Source organism: Mirounga angustirostris, unplaced genomic scaffold, assembly GCF_029215605.1.
Source record: "Mirounga angustirostris isolate CCGP_5_RB_7025 unplaced genomic scaffold, mMirAng1.0.hap1 SCAF_1, whole genome shotgun sequence".
In the NCBI taxonomy this organism is placed as follows: Eukaryota; Metazoa; Chordata; class Mammalia; order Carnivora; family Phocidae; genus Mirounga; species Mirounga angustirostris.
In genome coordinates this window covers 208725526-208743346 of record NW_026991709.1, presented here as the reverse complement: position 1 = coordinate 208743346, position 17821 = coordinate 208725526, and the positions used below count along the sequence as shown (strand labels likewise).

Below are 17821 nucleotides of genomic sequence, written 5' to 3'. Positions count from 1 at the left end.
CCTCCTCTTTCTTTTTCAAAGTTTGAGGTCTTCCTAATAGGTTCACAATTTTTTCCAGCTTTATTGACATAGAATTGACATATGATATTGTGTAAGTCTAAGACATACAACCTGTTGATTTGATACACTTGTATATTGCAAAATGATTACTACTATAGCATTAGCTAACACCTGCATCACATCACATAATTACCATTTCTTTTTTTATGGCAAAAACATTTAAGATCTCTCTTAGAGATCTGGCAATTTTCAACTTTTCTTCTAGGGGCCTGAGTTGGTAAACAGACCCAACGTCTTCAGTGAGTACCATTAGAACTGGATGCCCCCACCTCCCAAAGCCACCTCTACCAAAAGACACAATTAAGATGGGTGGGGGCAGATACCTCAGGTGAGACAAGAGCCTGACCTTAAGAAAGATATAGCCAGCACTAGATGAAAGACACAGGAACACAGTTCACTGGTTTATTCTCAGACTTGAGATGCCAAATATGCCCTATGGCCCTGGAGGAGTGGGGATCATGCTAGAATCTCTCTCATCATATCCCAGCCTTCCCTAAGGAGGAAGCAGATTAAATATACAACAGAGGGGATTTTCCCTTTTAATCCAGACCCAGGTATAAATAGGGCAGCACCATTAGGATCCTGATTCACCCCCACCATCTTGGCCCCCATCCCACCTGGCATGGCAAGGTGCGTTTGGGGAGATATGGGTGGGGGGCAGTATTCAGAGCTGGTCTGAGGCAGCAGAAGGAACACACAGCTCAGTCCAGGGAAGTCCCACTTCCCTCTGTAGTCTGACTTCAGTTCCTTCACTGTGAACCCACCTGAAAATAGGAATGAGTGAAGGGGTCCCAGCCTGGGATCAGGAGACATCCAGTGCTTAACTATTGGAAAGGGTAGCACCACAGGGTGTTGAGAGCACTGCCCAGGGAGTGGGGGGGGGGGGGGGCAGGTGTGGGGGGGCATTCATCAGCTCTGAATTAGGAGTTCATTGCATGGGGCATCAGGGGTGGGGAGTTGAGGGTTGGGTGGGCATAGAGGGGAGAAAGAGCCAGACTACAGTATGTCAGCTTCGGTGCAGTGAGGAGGAAGCTGGGCTCTTGGGCCAGGGGTGTGCAGCCCCCCGGCCCCCCGGAATGGAGAAAGACTATTGCTTGACCGTGAGGAGCAGACTCTCCCCTGGCCCCATAGGCACAGGATACGATAAATATGATGGCTTTAAAGCCTCAGCACCAAAAGTGCCCCATCGGGGGCTCCCTCGATGTCCCTCCCACCCCGAGACGCTCAGCTGCTAAAGCAGACGGGGCCCAGTTCAAACCCAAACTTCTGGTTCGTCTGGCCAAAGTCAGCAGCCGCCACGTCCCACAGAGGCAGGAAGCCCACCCGGGAAGAGCTCAGCTCCAAGAGGGTCTTTGTCTGTCCCTTCCGGAGCTGACCACGGGAAGACAGAATGGCGAGTTAGTAGGAGGGCAGCCAAGGCCCCTCCCCACCCCGGCCAGCTCCTGCCCCTCCCCTTACCCGGCAGCCATCATAGGGGACAGTGATGGTGGCTGCTGCCGTCTGGTTGAAAGACAGCTCCTCCCCGTTGGCTCCCAGGAAGCGGAGGGAGCGGCTGTGGTCGCCTGCAGCTTCGTCCAGCCAGGCGGCAGAGTTCTGGCAGGAATAGGTGAAGCTCTGGCGGGCCGTGGCGCTCAGCAACTTTAGGAAGGTCATCTGGACCACACTCACCGGGGACCCATCGGCGTCCACGTAGGAGAACTGGGAGTGGGACAAAGCAGGAGGTGAGGGTGCCCCAGTCACCCCTACTCTTTCTGAGGAACCTACCTCCCAGGCTCTCCATCCTGCCACCTCTGCCTCGTCCCCTTCTTTGGGTGGCCCCACCAGCCGTCCAGCACCCATGGTTCCCTTGAGAGACCCTAGGCACACGTGGCCACTGAGCACTTGAAATGCACCCGATGAGGTGGAAACTGCTTCCAATGTTGTTTGATTTAAAATTATTTAATTATTTTGTTTTACTTTATTTAATTCATAACTAATAATTGAGCCTCAGTCCAGTTATCAGAAAACTTAGGTGTGGAACAACTTGAGTATATGTGAATCTACCTTTCCAACTGCAGATTTTATGAAATCTAAGTATGGATCAAGAACTTCCAATGAAATTTAGTACCCAAATTACAACATGCTATAAATGTAAAATATGCATCAGACTCTGCAGAACTCAGAGGGAAGAAATCTAAAATGCCTCAGTAACCTTTATATTGATATGACACTCTTTTAGATGCACTGGGTCAAATAAAATATATTATTAACATATCATGGGCTTGAGATAACTGGCTGGGTAATACATCCCTTCTGGTTTCCTTTTCTTCTCTGTATCATTTCCATGTTCCCCAACTGATATTTTCTGGAATCACCTCCCAGATAAAGTACTTGCAACTGAGTCTTTGTCAAAGGGTCTGTTTTGGGGGAACCCAAACCAAGATACCCCCACATTATATTATAACTTTGTTTCTTTGGTTATTGTCTGCCTGTTTCCTTGGTTATGTTCCTGGTGGAGTATCAGCTCCATGAAGTCAGGAGCTGGGTTTTATTTGCTGCTACCTTTCCAGTGCTTAGCATATACATGTGTGTTACATAAGCAAATCCCAAACTGAACCCAAGTTCCCCCCACCCAACAAGGCTGTTCCTCTTCTCATTTACTATCTCAGAATCCCCCCAGGCACCAGCCCACCAACACTCTCCTTCCCGCCCTCCATCTCAGCAATGACTAGGTCCTATGGACTTCCCTCCTAGATGTTCCAAGCCATGCCCTCCTCCCCACCCCCATAGCACCAGCTCCAGCCTGGACTACCTCTTCACTCTCTTGGACCAACATACCAGTCTCCTCCACCCCATCCTCACCAGTCCCAGAGGCACTTTTCTAACAGAGAGATTAGATTTGGGTCCTTCCCTCACTTAAACACATTCCATGGCTCCCTGCTGCTTACAGGTCTTTCTGGGGGAGGTAGGTCTAGCCCTCACCTACTTCCCCCACCTCCTTTCTTTTTCTTTTTTTTAAAGATTTTATTTATTTATTTGAGAGAGAGAATGAGATAGAGAGAGAGCATGAGAGGGGGGAGGGTCAGAGGGAGAAGCAGACTCCCTGCCGAGCAGGGAGCCCAACGCGGGACTCGATCCTGGGACTCCAGGATCATGACCTGAGCCGAAGGCAGTCGCCCAACCAACTGAGCCACCCAGGCGCCCCTCCCCCACCTCCTTTCTTACCACACTCCCCTTCACACTTTCTAGAGCAGAGCAAGTGGCTTTCTCTTGAAATTCAGCAGACCCTCTTTTAACTCTGGGCCTTCGTGTATGCTGTTCCCTCTGCCTGCAACACTTTTCCTTGTCCTCCCTAACTTGCTGACCCAGCTCATTGTACAGGCCTCAGCTGATCTGTGACTGCTACCAGGAAGCCTCTGGTACTTTCAGCACACCTCTGGATTTCCACCATACCCTGCGCCTCCTCCATCACACATCTGATGCTGCCCACCCCCAATCTGCCACCTCCACCAAGCCTGCAATCACCAGGAAGGCAGGGCTGAGTCTTCCCTGCTCCTTTCACCCCTCAGAGCCCTTCCTCCAACTCCCCCTGCACCAGTTCCCACCAGTTTTCATACCATCCCCCACCTCGGCCTCCAGCAACTCACCTTCTTCCCTCGACGGAATGTGCTATACCAGTTTCCCGGCTTTTCCCTGGACCAGGAGGCCATTTTTACCTGGGGATGGGAGGGGGTAGTCAGCGTAGAAGACGCCCTGGGTGCCAGCGAGGTCTTCCCTGCATTTACCTCCCCACCCTGAAAGCTGCAGCCTCTATAGCCAGGACTCTTGGGCTGCTGTCTGGCCACAGACGTGAGCTTGGCTGGTGTGCCGGGCAGCCCAGGGGACTGGGGGTCCCTGCCCTCTGAGGCAGCCCTCAACCAATGACTGATAAGAGTTGGTGGATAAACGCCCGGCTCCCTCTCCTGCCGGTGTCCTGGAAGTCCCCCAGTAGAACTGAGCCTTTAGTGCCCAATGGTGACATTTTAATCTGCATTGGTCGCCTCCCCCAGCCCCTCTCACTTCCCTCCTCTGCTCTCCCGGTGCCTCCTGAGATCTCCACCTAAATCAATGACCTGCGCTCAAATCCTTGTCTCAGGGTCTGTGTCTGGGGAACCCAACCCTGGATCATTCATTCCTCGGTCCTGTCCCCAGCACCTCTGGGCAGGACAAAGGTGAGCTGGTGAGAGCAGCTCAGACTTCAGGTACCAGCAACCGTTTAGATGTCAAGTCCTACATGACTTGGGAGTCTGAGCTCGTCTAAATTCCCATGGGGGGCAGGGGGGTTCAGAGCCCTACTAAACCAGGGCTCTGAACGGTCAAAAAATAACAAAAAGCAATAAGAATGGGCGCCTGGGTGGCTCAGTTGGTTGGGCGACTGCCTTCGGCTCAGGTCATGATCCTGGAGTCCCTGGATCAAGTCCCGCATCGGGCTCCCTGCTCAGCGAGGGGTCTGCTTCTCCCTCTGACCCTCCCCCCTCTCATGTGCTCTCTCTCTAATAAATAAATAAAATCTTTTAAAAAAAAAAGCAATAAGAAGGCCATCAGCATGCATTTCTGCAGGCTCTGGGCTGGCTACAGGTCCTACGGCCGTAGAGAGCACAGCTCCACAAGTCCGTGTTTTCTCAGCGTTCCTGACAGGTGCATCAGCACCTCAACTGTACAACCATCCTGAGGCAGATACTGTCTTGATCCCCATTTTACAGATGAAAAAGACTGAGGTGCCATCTCTATCCCCACCCAGGGTTCTAGAGCTGGCGCTGCTCGCCCGGGGCCCTACGCTGCTGAGCCTGGTGCTTGAGGTGGGGGGCTGAGGCTCAGGGCTCCCTGACAGAGAACCCCAGTGTTCCTGGGGAACCACGCGGTCTCACCTCCCAACCCGCAGCCTAAAGGGCAATGAGTCGGTGGACCTATGAGATAGCAGGTCAAGAGGTGGTGGTTAAGGGCTGGGCCTCTGGAGCCAGCCTGCCTTGGGGTAATCCCATCACTTCTCTGGGCCGTAGCTTCTCTCTCTGGGAATGATGGCACCTGTCCCCCACACCAGGTGACTGGACTCAGTGCTAATGCAGCCAAGTGCTTAGAACAGCCTGGCACACATACACCCTATTGAAAGGTTTGCCACCATTTCCACTTCCCTTACTAGATTTTTTTGGTCTATCTTTCCTCATAGAAGGTAAGCTCCATAAAAGCAGAGTTTTGTTTTGTTTTGTTTTTTGACTCTCTGCTGTAGTCCCAGCCCTTCACAGGCCTTGGCATACAGCAGGTGCTCAATAAATGTTGGTTGAAGGAAGGGTAAGGTCCCAGACAAAGCCTGGTATGTGTGCTGGGTAGGGAGGGGAGGCGGGATATAGCCTTTGGTGATGGGGGGTTGGGGATGGCTTCCGGAGCCCCTTCTCTCCCCCACCTCCTCCAGGCACTCACCATCTCAAACTTCTTGTCAGGATAGAGGCAAGTCTCCCCTCCTGCCGTGAAGTTGCAGAAAACCCTGAGCGAGTCCCTCGCGCAGCCCTGGTTGGGGTCAATCCAGTATTCCCCTGCCGCAGGGCCAGGTGGGTGAGTGAGCAGGGGCGGGACCCCACGGGCTTCCTGCCCACCCGGCCAGGGAGGGACCTCACCGTCAGGCAGGTGCGGGTGGTTGAGGTGCAGCTCACTGCACACGAGGCCCGGGCGCTCAGCCGTGCCCGGAGGGCGCCGCATCTGCTCCAGCTCAAAGCCCAGTGAAGTGAGTGAGGCCAGCACCTCCTCCAGGCCACCCTCCAGGGCCTCTAACGCCCCTGGGCCTGGGAGAGAGCGCCGGCGCCGGTGCAGCCCATGAAGCTCAGCTGGGGAACCCTGAGCAGGGGTGGGGATGGGGGGGAGGAGAGCAGAGACGCAGGAGGAGAGACAGGAAGAGAGACAAGCCAAGATGAGAGAGACATGGGAGGTAGCAAGACATGGGGGGGGGGAGCGATAAGAAAGGGGAGAGAGAGATACACAAAGGGGCGGGGGAGATGGAGAAGCAGACAGAGACAGAGACAGACACACAGGAGGGAGAGACAGAAAGACCCAGAGATGGGGAAAAGCCAAAGTAATAACACAATGAAAGGGAGATCCACAGGTGAGGCAAGGAAAGCAGAGAGAGAGGGAGCGCGCGCAGGAGAGAAACAGACAAAACAAGGGAACAAGTATTTGGAAGAGACAGCAAAAGGCCCGGAGAGATGAAGAGATGGAGAGAGACAGGGAGAGAGAGATGGTCGGGGAGACAGAGCCAAGCAAGATGAGACCCAGTCAGAGAGCCCCCATGGGTGTCCCCCTAAACCCCCAACACCAGCCCAGACCCCCCCTCAGCTTTCAAGTTACCTCCCTCCCCACCTGCACACCCTGAACACCTGCTGTGTGCCCCAACCAGTTCTGGGCACTGGGGAACCCCCTGGGACTCTCCAACATACTCCCTGGGGAACTTACCGGGGGGCCAGGGGGCCCCGGGGGGCCAGTATCGCCACGGGGACCAAAGGATCCCTGCAGGGAGAAGTCACTTGGGAGTGAACTCTGTCTATGGAGACCCCTTCCTGCCAACACACATACACACTCACACACACACGCACACTCACGCACACAGCCCTGGGCAAAGGACATGCACAGTTTAGCACCAAGGATAAAACGCACATTTTCTTTCCATAGTTTAACATCTCTGAAATCAACATCTTAACATCTTCGGCAAATCATAGTCTCCTTGTCAAAACTGCTCTCGTTCATAGTAGTTTCTAAAATAATGGCGCATCTTACAATTGATGGCATCTCAGATTTGATAAAATACAACGGTAGGTGTTGAATAAATATCCGTTGAACGCATGATTGATTGAAAAAATGAACAATGCAAAGGCACTGAGGTGTGGTGAAGTTGCAGGGGGCGGGAAGCCGGGATGTGGGAGCCCAAGGGACAGCATATACTCACCGGGGACCCCTTGGAGCCTTTCTGTCCCAGAGGACCCTGTGGGGTAGAGACAGGGAGGGCTGGAGTCCCAGCTGGCCCACCACGGTAACCCCACCCCACAAACCCCTCTTACTCACCACCATGCCTGGGGGCCCAGGGTGGCCCAGAGAGCCGATGGGACCAGGGGGACCCTAAAGAAAGGACATCAAGGTCATCATTGATGGGGTTCACCCCTATGATCCAGGCACATCCCCCAGAAAAGCCTCTAGTGCCCTCGAAAGAACAAGCCACAGACACAGAGTCCAGCTTGCATATCCCCAGATAGAGCCCCTCATTTTCCCCAGACACAACCCCTATCATTCTAGACCCAGTTCCCAAACGTGCAGTCTCCAAATAAGCCCCAGTTCTGCCTCCCCACCCACCCCTTCCTCTGAACACATTCTTCCCACTTGGGATAGAACTCACAGGTTCTCCCTGGGGGCCAGGGGGGCCCTGCACGCCTGGCAACCCCTGATCCCCTTTCTCACCAGCTTCCCCAGGGGGGCCGATGAGGCCAATTAATCCAATGTGGCCCTGGAAGACAAGAGAGGTACATATGGGGAAAGAAATATGGTGGGGGGGGGATGCTGGTGGATTTTTCTTCTAGAGCCTTGGGGTAGTGAGTGTGGGAGCAGAGGAGACCCCAACCTGCCAGCCCTCTGGCCCGGGAGGGAGGTAAAGGTGGAGGAGATGGAGGGAGAATAATGGAAGGACATGTCCTTACCTTTTCCCCCTTGAGGCCAGCATCCCCCTTCAATCCTGGAAGGCCAGAGGGCCCCTGGAACGAGGGTGAGGCTCAGTTAGTGAGACTCAAACTTGAAATCTCAAGGTTCATGTGGGTGATTAGGGGATAGTCAAATAGGAAATTACCCAGATTTCAAGTGGGAACTACCAGGGATGGGGTCATGGGGATGGTCAGGAGAGAGGAGGAATGACAAGGGATAATGAAGGGGTTGGAGCATAGCCAATATGAATGGTCAGTGGTCAGGATCAGTGTGGGGGGTCAGGGTAGACTAGCAAGATAGATGGTCAGTTTGGCCTATCAAGATGGAGCGTCACTGTGGTCAGTATGAACCACCAAGACGGAGGCTCAGTGTAGATGATCAGTGTAGACCACCAAGATGGAGGGTCAGTGTGGTTGGTCAGGATAGACCATCAAGATGGAGAGTCAGTGTGGTTGGTCAGGGTAGACCATCAAGATAAGTGGTCAGAATAGATGGTTAGTATAGATGGTCAGGGTAGACTGTGAGATGGATAGTCAGTGAGGGGTCAGCTTGCACCACCAGACCCACAGTCACTAGACGGTCTCTGGACACCCAGTGTGGTTCTCAGTGCCAGGACATGAGGGACAAAGAAGTCTCTTACCAGGGGTCCAGGAGGGCCCATCTGCCCAGGAGGTCCCAGGAGACCTGGTTCACCCTAGGATGAAGCAGAACATGGGAATGCTGCCCTCAGCCAGAACTCAGTGTGGATGCCCCCACCCCCCGGCCAGGGTCAGCCGCTCCAGATTGGGGTGAAAAAGTATAGGATAGCACACAGAGAGGGCCTGATCCCACCCCACCCCATCCCTGTTCTCACCCCACTCACCACAGGGCCGGGGATCCCTTGAAGACCCTCAGGCCCCACACGTCCGGGGGGCCCTCGAGCCCCCACTGGGCCTGTCATCCCTGGGGGTCCATCAGGACCTGGCTCCCCCTGATAGACCAGGGCAAGGGAAGAGCAGAAAGAGTCAGAGGGAAACTTTCTCCTGACCTCCAAGTCAACAACCATCAGGGAGGAGGAGGGTATTGGGACACCCATTCTGATGGTCCAACTATTGGTCGAGTGTCCGCACAGGGACACTTCCCTGGGTGGGGGGTACTCACCTTGGCCCCTTTCTCCCCTTCTCTGCCTTCTCGACCCATGCGGCCTGAAGGACCCTGAGGAGGGAAAGAGTATGTGGGGGGGGAGCTTTGGGGGTAAAGGGGGTCTGTTGAGATGATAGGGGTCTGTGGGGATTAGGGGGACCTGTGGGAGTGAGGGGGGCCTATGGAGGTGAATGGGGGCCTGTGGAGATGGGGGGGGGCAAGGATGGAGCCAGGACAGCCAGGAGGCAGGTCTCACTCACCCTCTTGCCAGGAGGCCCAGGGGGGCCAGGTTCCCCAGAAGCCCCAGGTGGACCCTACAGATATATAATAGCAGCAGGATAGTATTAGCTCACATTGGTCGAGTGTGACTATATTTCAAGATGCCTCTGATCCAGACAGCCTTCCCCAGACATCATGCCAACCAGCCATCTCCCACCTCCTTGAAGCTGCTCACATTCATGGTGAAGCTTCAGAGAGGTGAAGCAAGTGCATCTACAGGGGTCCTGGGCACCTCATACACCTACTCCTCTGACTCCCCCGGTTCACCCCAGTTCACCCACTCACCCACCCCAACCCCCCTCTACCAGCACCACATCCTCTGCTCCCCCACTCACCGGTCCCCCGACATCACCAGGGTCTCCCTTCTCTCCTGGGGAGCCATCGATACCCTGTGGGGGGGGGCAGGGATCATGAAGGCACTTAAGAATTTGGGGGGGAAACGGGGGGCAACGTGAAGGTTATTTGTTCCACTGACCTTGCCCAAGTCTGTGGAGGGTGGGGAGATGGGAAAAGAATTAGGAATATGTGGGGGCTTGTAGGGGGGCACCTCACACCCACCGAAACTCCAGGGTCTCCGGGGGGTCCTAGATCTCCTGGGAGCCCAGTGGGGCCCTGGAAGACAGAACGAGGAATAATCACCTCTCTGAATTATCGGGCATTCGTTCATTTATTTGACAGATGAACTGCCCCCAAGCACAGCTTGGACTGCTGAGGATATGCTAGTGAACAAAACGCAAAATCCCCACCCTGGGAGAGTGAACATTCTAGAGTCTAATGTGTACAGGTCTGAGCTAAGCCTGTGACATGCATCACTTCACTTTGTCCTCCAGGCAACTCCTAGCTCGGGACTCACAGATAGGCCTGACCCTCAGAAAAGGGGTCAGATCCAACTTGAGGTTCCATAGACCCTGAAGCTCCTCACTGCCCTCCCACCCCACCCCAAGCCCCACCACGATGGGGGGAGGGCCTCAACCTCCGCCCTAAGGCCAAATCCCACATCAGCCCCAACTCCAGGCGTCAGTCTCAACGGTTCCAACACTTTCAGAATCTTTCCGTGTGGGAGCAAGTTGCACCCCATACAGTGACATATAACCATCCATTCGTTCAGTATTCAGCCACGTTCTGGGTTGCTCAGGGAATCAGCACATTGGAGGAAGAACCCCTCGATAGAAGTTAGGGATCAGGTTCAAGTGGACATAAGTGCCCCTCCCCGATCTCTGCCTCCACCTCTCCCAGGACTCACCACATTCCCTTTGGCTCCATCCTCTCCAGGGGGGCCTTTCTTGCCTGGGGGTCCAGCAGCCCCAGATGGGCCTGAGTCCCCCTTTTCACCAATTTCTCCCTTGGGCCCCTTTGCAGAAACAGAGGTCAGAGGTCAGAATAGCCTGGACTCTTCAAAGGGTTAGCATCCCTGGACTCAGGAATCTGGGTGGTCTGGGACTTTCCTGGGGCCAGGGGTCAGAGGAGCTAGACCCTCTGTCAAAGGGTCAGAGGTCAAAGGTTATCTAGGATTTATCAGAGTCAGGGGCCAGGATGGTCCAGTTGCTCAGAGATCATGACCAAGGCTGGTCTAGCCCACATGCCACACTGGAGTGAGTTAGGAAAGGGGATCCCTCTGGGAAGTTCATCCCCCACTCCGGGTTCATAGCTTGGATCTGAGCCCTCACCTGCACCCCCAGCCCCACACCCTCCTGTAGGTGTACAACCTGAAGAACTCTATGTAGCAGCCCTAACTGAGACCTTCCAGGACCCTGTCATCAAGATAACTGGGGATACCCATAGGTCCTGAGTCAGTGGCTGACTCAGACCTGCCCAGAGGTCAGGGTGCCCCAAGATGCCCAGGGGTCAGGGGTTCCCTGAGATGGGTGCAGGGGTATAGGACACAGTCACTCACAGGGATGCCTGGGGTTCCTGGGGGTCCTGGGTCTCCAGCCTCCCCTGGCTCACCCTGCAGGAGTCAAAGTCAGGGTAGGGAGAGGTCTGATAATGAAAGACAGGGAGGAGCTCCCCAGAACAGCCACCCCCAAGCAGGACTGGCTGTGTCTCCCCCACCCTAGGCAGCCCCCTGCCCCCTTTCTCTCACCTTCTCGCCCACAGCGCCCGGCTGACCAACTCCCCCAGGCAGCCCTGGAGGGCCCTGGAGAGACAGCAAGGGGTAGAAGTGGGACTGTGGGATCCCAACAGCCCATTTTTGGGAAATGGAGGACCCCACCTCTCAGGCATCCTGCCCCACCCCCCACCGAGTTCTCACCTCTGATCCACTGGGGCCATGGGGACCCCTAGGCCCTGGAGCTCCATGGGGACCCTGTGGGACAGTCAGCATAGCATCCAGTGACCTCATGACTCCCCAAAGGCACCACTAACCACAAACACCATCCTTAATGTTGGTGACCAGCATCACCTTAAAATGACAACGTGCCCTGTGACACCACCCCCCCAAAACTGATGTAATGGCCACCACCACTCTGCTATCCTCTTCCCCCTCCCACCTGCCCCAGGTTGTCCATACCATGGACCCTACGTCTCCGACCTCCCCTTTCTCTCCAGGAGGACCTGGCAGCCCCTGTGGAAAGAAGAAGAAAGATTGGAGCACAGAGTGCAGGGAAAGAGGCCACACCCCCAAACTCAGACACCCACCTGCAGGCCAGGAGGGCCAATCATCCCCACGAAGCCTCTCACTCCGTCATCTCCTTTCTGCCCAAAGAGGCCTGGTGGTCCCCGGCGTCCCTGAGCCCCATCTGCTCCCTGGGAGAAGGACAGAAGCAGGGCACAGGTAGGGTCTGGGTCAAGGCAGTTAGGAGATCTGCTCAGGAGATAGGCTCAGGGTCAAAGTCAGGACTGAGGTTAACAATTACAGTCAGGGTTGGGATTAAGTTTGGAAAGGGTCAGGGTTGGACTTAGCGTTGGGGGTGCAGACTAAGGGTCAAAGTTTGGGAATTAAGTAAAGGGTTGAGTCAAAGTTTTCATATGGATATTGGGTGGTGAGATGGGCATTGGGTGGTGAGTTGAGGTCAAGGTCATGATGGGGCTGAGATGGAATTTAGGGTTGAGTTTAAGGTTGGGGCCAAGGTCAGATTCAAAGTTTGAGTTCAGGTTTGGGGTCAGCATTGGAGGGTGGGTCAGAGTTGGGGTTAAGGGTAGGATGGGGTCAAGGTTCAGATTTGTAGATAAAGTTTGAGTTGGGATTGAGGTTAAGGTCGTGGGTCGGGTTGAGACTGGGACTGTGAGGACCTTCAGGATTCAGGTTGAGATTGGGATTGAGTCAGATTCTAGGGGTAGTTCCTGTTGGATGTCAGCATGGAGGGGTAGATCAGGATTGGGGTTGAGTTTGGGTCTGGGTCATGGTGGAGAACCCTGTCCCTTCCTATCTGGGATCCAGGGGATGGTCACAAAGCCAGGAGCACTCACCGGGGAGCCTGGGTGTCCCACAGGACCCCGTACTCCTGTTGGTCCAGGTGGGCCCTGGTGGAGGGAACACAGCCAAAAAAACACCTCAAGTTCAAGATTAGGAGGGCACTCAAGATGACAATCACTGCCTCCCACTCCACCTACCAGGAAGCAACAGCTGCTTCCTGTACAGCCCTGTGTTCCTAGCCATCAACCGACAGGATCAGACACAGACATCATCCTGAGCTTGGCCCAACAGGACTTTCCCCCAGAAGTCCCTCCAGGGACTGAGCTGGCTCACAGACGCTGTGCACTGTGGCTGAAGTCCTGGGGGGAAGCTGGGGATGCGATGCCTCAGAGCCATGCAGAGTCACAGACAGAGAGAATGATGCCACCAAGGAAAGGGAGAGGAGGGGGTCATACCCCAGCACCCTTCCCATTCTCTCAGGGCCCCAGCTACCCACCCCATCCTTCACATCCCTCTGTCTTCCCCCACGACCATTTCCCTCCCTGGGGCCCCACACTCACCGCATCCCCTTTGTCACCTTTGTTCCCCTTGCTACCAGGGGGGCCCACTTCCCCCTGCAGAGGAAACGGGATGAGGGAGGACCAACTTGGACTCTCCATACCCTGAGACCCCGAGGCCCTCCCTCTCCATGAACGCTCACCTTGTCCCCATCCTCGCCAGACGGCCCAACAGATCCAGGGGGTCCGGGAAGCCCCAGGGGCCCTGGGATCCCATCTTTGCCTATGGGTCCAGGGGGGCCACGTTCACCCTGATGGGGGAGTGGAAGTGGGGATGTCAGGGGCCAGGGAAGAGGGAAGGTCCTGGTATGTGGGGTCCTGAGGATGCTTGAGGAATGTAGTGGGCAGGCACTCACCGGGGACCCCTTCTCGCCTGCAGGGCCAACAGGGCCTGGGCCTCCACTTTGGCCAGGAAGCCCAATGCCTCCTGCTGGGCCCAGTGGCCCCCGCTCCCCAGGGGAGCCCTGAAAACAGGGGTAAAGGGTCAGGAAAAGTAGCAAAGTAGTTCTCACTGATAGAGGCCCTTCAAGCCACCAGGCACGGAGTTAAGGAGCTACTGGTGTCTTATCGACTCTGTTCCCTTCCCCACAGCAGCTAGAGGGACACCTGAGTCAGGGCATACATGTCCCCCTGCTCACAGCCCTCCACAGCTTCCAGCTTACTCAGGAAATGGGAAATCGTCCTTACACAGGCCCCGCACAACCTGCCCCATTACTTCCTGCCCTCTCTGTCTCCCACTCACCCCCTCACTCTCTTCCTTCCAGCCACAGGCCTCACCATTTCCTCCAACATGCCGCACACACTCCAGCCCCAGGGCCTTTGCACATGCTATTCCCGCTGCCTGGAACACTCTTCCCTTATATATCCGCATGGCTCCTTCTCCACCTCCCTCAGATCTCAGCTCAAATGTCACCTTCTCAGGAGGCCTTCCTTGACCAGCTCATTTCAACGCCTCTCTTCCTACTCCCCCTTCTCTGTGCTATTCATCACCACTGATTCCTTATCTCCTCAACTAGAATATAAGCTCCAGGAGAAAGGAGATTTTTATATGTTGATGTCTAGCATGCAGTAAGTGTGGGATGGATCATCTCACGGATGGGGCCATGTTACAGGTGAGAAAACTGAGGTCATGGGTGTGACCCAGGCCTGTTTGGCACCCAAAATAGTGGACTTAATCATGGCAATGCCCAGCTTCCCAGATGCCCCAAGGCCCTTCCACCCTGCCCCCCACCCAGCAGATGGGGTTACACTTACGTTGGCTCCAATGGGGCCCAGGGGGCCTTTGTCACCCTTTAAACCAATAGGTCCCTGAGGGAGGAGATGATTCAGTCAAGAGACGCCCAAGGGTGTGCTCAGGTCCTGTCTTCTGGAGGCTCACAGTTCCCCCCTCCTTCCTAGGCACTGAGGGTCAGGGGTCTATCTCCTCCAGGTCCCTCCTTTATTTTCACGGTTGTCCCCAGGATGCCACCACCATGTCCCCCCCAGAGCCCCCCTCCTCCTCCGCTTCACAGCCCAGCCAGGTACATTTGTGGGAGGGAGGGGACTCCAAAGGATACTCACTGGGTCCCCAGGGGCTCCTTGGGGGCCCGGGAAGCCCCTGGGTCCAGGTGGTCCTTCCTTCCCAAGGGGTCCTGGTGGTCCCAGGTCCCCCTGTAGGAGTGCAGAGGAGGAAGGTCAGGCTCCAGAGAAGGAGTGTTTCCTCCTAGTCTGTGAATCTGGGCCCCCTCCCCCATGGGGTTGATTCTGAGGCCTGGGGTGGCACGGGGCCATTGAGGAAACTTTGAGATTTCCTAGGGGGCAGGGTCTCACCTTGACACCCTCTCTGCCTTCCAGGCCCGGAAGACCTTGTTCACCGGGAGGTCCAGGAGGGCCTGGGGGGCCCCTCTCACCCAGAGGTCCAGCTTCTCCTGTCTTTCCCTGAAGAGGAAGGAAGCTTATCTTGAATGGAGGTGGTCCAGCATTGAGGGGGGGGGGCTGTCTGAGATGCGCTTCCCCCCACATATCTCCCAACTGGTGCAAAACTGGGAAGACCTGTGGGGTCCGTTCTGACCTGAGGACCCACGACACCAGCTGGTCCAGGTGGGCCTGTCTGACCTTGGAAGCCCTGGGGGAAAAATTAAAAGGGGTGTCACACAGGAGGAAGAACTAGAGAGCCTAATGAGGCCAGGGGTCAAAAGTCCAGAGGCCACTCACCAATTCTCCTCTCTGACCAGGGTGCCCAGGACGTCCATCTTTCCCCTGGGGGCCCTGGGGGACAAGGTAGGAGAGAGACGAGGCATGACTAAGGAGTCTCCCCACTCCCTGGCTCCCTCCAGGCCACCCCCAATTAGGGTGCACTCACTTACAGGGGGACCCTTTGGCCCAGAAAATCCAGGAGGGCCTTGCAGACCTGGGAGGCCCTGAAATGGAACCAAAAACCATGGCCTCATCCCTCTGGCCTGGCCCCCTGAGCCCCACATAAGGACAAGCCTACTGACACTTTCTGCCCACTGGGCATGGGGCCAGATGCGCGACACGCAGTCAGTCATGTCCTGTGCCACTGCAGCCCTTTGCAGTGGGGACTGTGGTATTCCCAGCTCATAGAGGGGGAAAACGAGGCCCAGAGAGGTCGAGTGACTTGCCCAGGGTCACACAGCAGTCAAGTGGCAGAGCTGGGACTTTAGAGGCTGGGTTCCTTCCACTGCATCATAATGCCTCCCTCCCTCCTGGGTTTGTCTCCCATCTGGACGTGACACATGCTCACCTTTTCTCCAGGGATCCCAGCAGCCCCATCCTGGCCCACATCGCCCTAGGACACAATGGATAAGATTCAGGCTGCAGGACAAACCCAACTGGGAGGGCTTCCTAGAGGGCCTTGAGGAGCCTGGGCCAGGGGGCCTGCATGGGAGCCTGATCACCCGCCCAGCCCATACCTTGGGGCCTGGTTGCCCGGTGGCACCAGGCTGCCCCCTCTCTCCGCGGGAGCCCTGAGTAGAAAAGAAGCAAAGATTAGAAGCAAGAGGTGGGGGAAGCCTAGGAGATGAGCCCGCGTCCTCTGGGGCCCCTCCCTCTGTGACTCCTCCTTGCCCTACCAGGGACACCTACGTAACCCAAACCCGCTGCCCTGCCCACGTACGACCTCCCCACTGCCTCTCCTCCCGCAGCCCCTCCTTCCAGCCCTGCCCCCCCCCCAGGCCCGGCAGAATGGGGGAGCCATCTTCTTACTGGTGGTCCCCGCTCTCCTTCCAGGCCTGGCTGCCCCGCCTTCCCCTGGAAAATAAATCAGGTGAGGGGGAAGCAGAAGAAAGTTATGATGCAAAGACCTGACGCACACAGATGCATCCAGGCACAGACCCAGAAAGAGGTCTGCTGCACGTTTATTCACAAGCCTTTCTCTCTCTCTCTCACTGTGCAAAGATCACAGACACCCAGTTACACCTGTGATTGCACCTACAGGGTCCAAACACAAGCCCAGAAGGACACCCACTTCTCCCAGACTGCATGCCATAGCAGCACACGTTAGGTGACCCGCAGCCTCGGGTCGACACCCGGAGCTCCTCGTGCAATCTGTCCCTCGCACACGTGCACACTCAACGTAAACACGTGCACGCATGGATTCACAGGAGGACGCGGTCCTCATAAGCACAGCCGTACACACAGACGTGCATGTGTGTGCATATCCATACGCTTTCGCACACACACTTACGTCCACAGTCACACACGTGCACGCAGGCCTGGGTCCTTGCTTACCACAGGCCCACACGTTGCAGCACCCAGACCCCTTCCGACCCACACTGAGAGGTCCATGCACACTGGCACACACGTTCAGGAATGCCCGGTGGGGTCACCTACATGGGCCCTGCGCTGCGTCTGGGGATATGTGTGCAGACAAGTGTTTCCGGGCTTGGATACAGCCACCCAGGGGCCTCCCCACTGTCCTGCAGAGCCACACATGTTCCCCCAGACAAGCCCTACCCTCTCCCCGGACCCCGGGATCACGACTCACCCGCTTCCCTTTTTCTCCTAATGGCCCCAGGGGCCCGGGAAAGCCAGTAGACCCCTGAGTTGAGAGAATCAGAGAGAGAAGACTGGGGTGAGGAGTAGGTGGGGGGCAAAGCTGACCCCTCACGCTTCAGCCACTCCATCCTTTCCAGAAGCTTCTTTGGTCCCTCCAGCCCCATCCTCCTCCAAGGTAGCCCTCTGCCCTCCTCTTCTCCCACCCTTGCTCACTCCACTCCAGCCACACTGGCCCCTCCATGCTACTCAGGCACACTGGTTCACTCCTGCCTCAGGGCCTTTGCACTGGCTGCTTCCTTTGCCTAAACTTCTCTTCTCTCAGGCCCCCACAGAGGCAGCTATCCCTCATCCTTTGGATCTCACTTAGATGTCAACTCCTTAGAGAAGTCTTCTGCCACCATCCTGACCACCACATCCTCCAAGTCACCCTCCCTCTATCACATTGTCCTATTTTGTTTTCCCAATATATTTATACTGAAATGACCTTGTTCCTTTGCTTACTTATTCATTGTATGTTTTCTCTGCTAGGACATGTTACTCTGGTCTTAGTCTCCTCAACCTGGTACAAAGTCGGAGCTTACTTGATATTTGTTAACTGACTCCAGTCCATGCTGTCCTGCCCATCTCGGAGGCATCCTCCCTCCAACCAGGGGAGGACATCACAGGCTCTTCTAGCCCCTCCCAGCCCTCACCACGTTTTGAATCCCAGACCTACCACTAGACTAGCTGTGTGGCCCTGGTCAAATGGCTTACCCTCTCT

At 55.7% G+C, this 17821-nt stretch overlaps 1 protein-coding gene across 8 annotated transcripts in view; it reads right to left on the bottom strand.

Moving 5' to 3' along the window:
* Nucleotides 1-448: 448 nt before the first annotated feature.
* The window catches only part of COL5A3 (collagen type V alpha 3 chain), a 36886-nt gene continuing 19513 nt past the window's right edge, over nucleotides 449-17821 (bottom strand). For 4 of the 8 annotated variants that reach the window (XM_045863056.3, XM_054504931.2, XM_045863055.3 and 1 more), the window contains 36 exons: nucleotides 17051-17104; nucleotides 16270-16314; nucleotides 15978-16031; nucleotides 15809-15853; nucleotides 15411-15464; nucleotides 15259-15312; nucleotides 15116-15169; nucleotides 14875-14982; nucleotides 14626-14715; nucleotides 14320-14373; nucleotides 13422-13529; nucleotides 13209-13316; nucleotides 13069-13122; nucleotides 12562-12615; nucleotides 11791-11898; nucleotides 11663-11716; nucleotides 11405-11458; nucleotides 11237-11290; nucleotides 11048-11101; nucleotides 10397-10504; nucleotides 9712-9765; nucleotides 9489-9542; nucleotides 9135-9188; nucleotides 8893-8946; nucleotides 8615-8722; nucleotides 8393-8446; nucleotides 7752-7805; nucleotides 7454-7561; nucleotides 7126-7179; nucleotides 7010-7045; nucleotides 6520-6573; nucleotides 5691-5907; nucleotides 5497-5609; nucleotides 3687-3755; nucleotides 1519-1758; nucleotides 449-1431 (listed from right to left, as the gene is read on the bottom strand). In XM_045863056.3, coding sequence (XP_045719012.1) covers nucleotides 1285-1431; nucleotides 1519-1758; nucleotides 3687-3755; nucleotides 5497-5609; nucleotides 5691-5907; nucleotides 6520-6573; nucleotides 7010-7045; nucleotides 7126-7179; nucleotides 7454-7561; nucleotides 7752-7805; nucleotides 8393-8446; nucleotides 8615-8722; nucleotides 8893-8946; nucleotides 9135-9188; nucleotides 9489-9542; nucleotides 9712-9765; nucleotides 10397-10504; nucleotides 11048-11101; nucleotides 11237-11290; nucleotides 11405-11458; nucleotides 11663-11716; nucleotides 11791-11898; nucleotides 12562-12615; nucleotides 13069-13122; nucleotides 13209-13316; nucleotides 13422-13529; nucleotides 14320-14373; nucleotides 14626-14715; nucleotides 14875-14982; nucleotides 15116-15169; nucleotides 15259-15312; nucleotides 15411-15464; nucleotides 15809-15853; nucleotides 15978-16031; nucleotides 16270-16314; nucleotides 17051-17104 — 2838 coding nt within the window. In that variant the 3' untranslated portion in view covers nucleotides 449-1284. The other 4 variants (XM_064571471.1, XM_064571481.1, XM_064571478.1 and 1 more) reach the window with 4 other exon arrangements.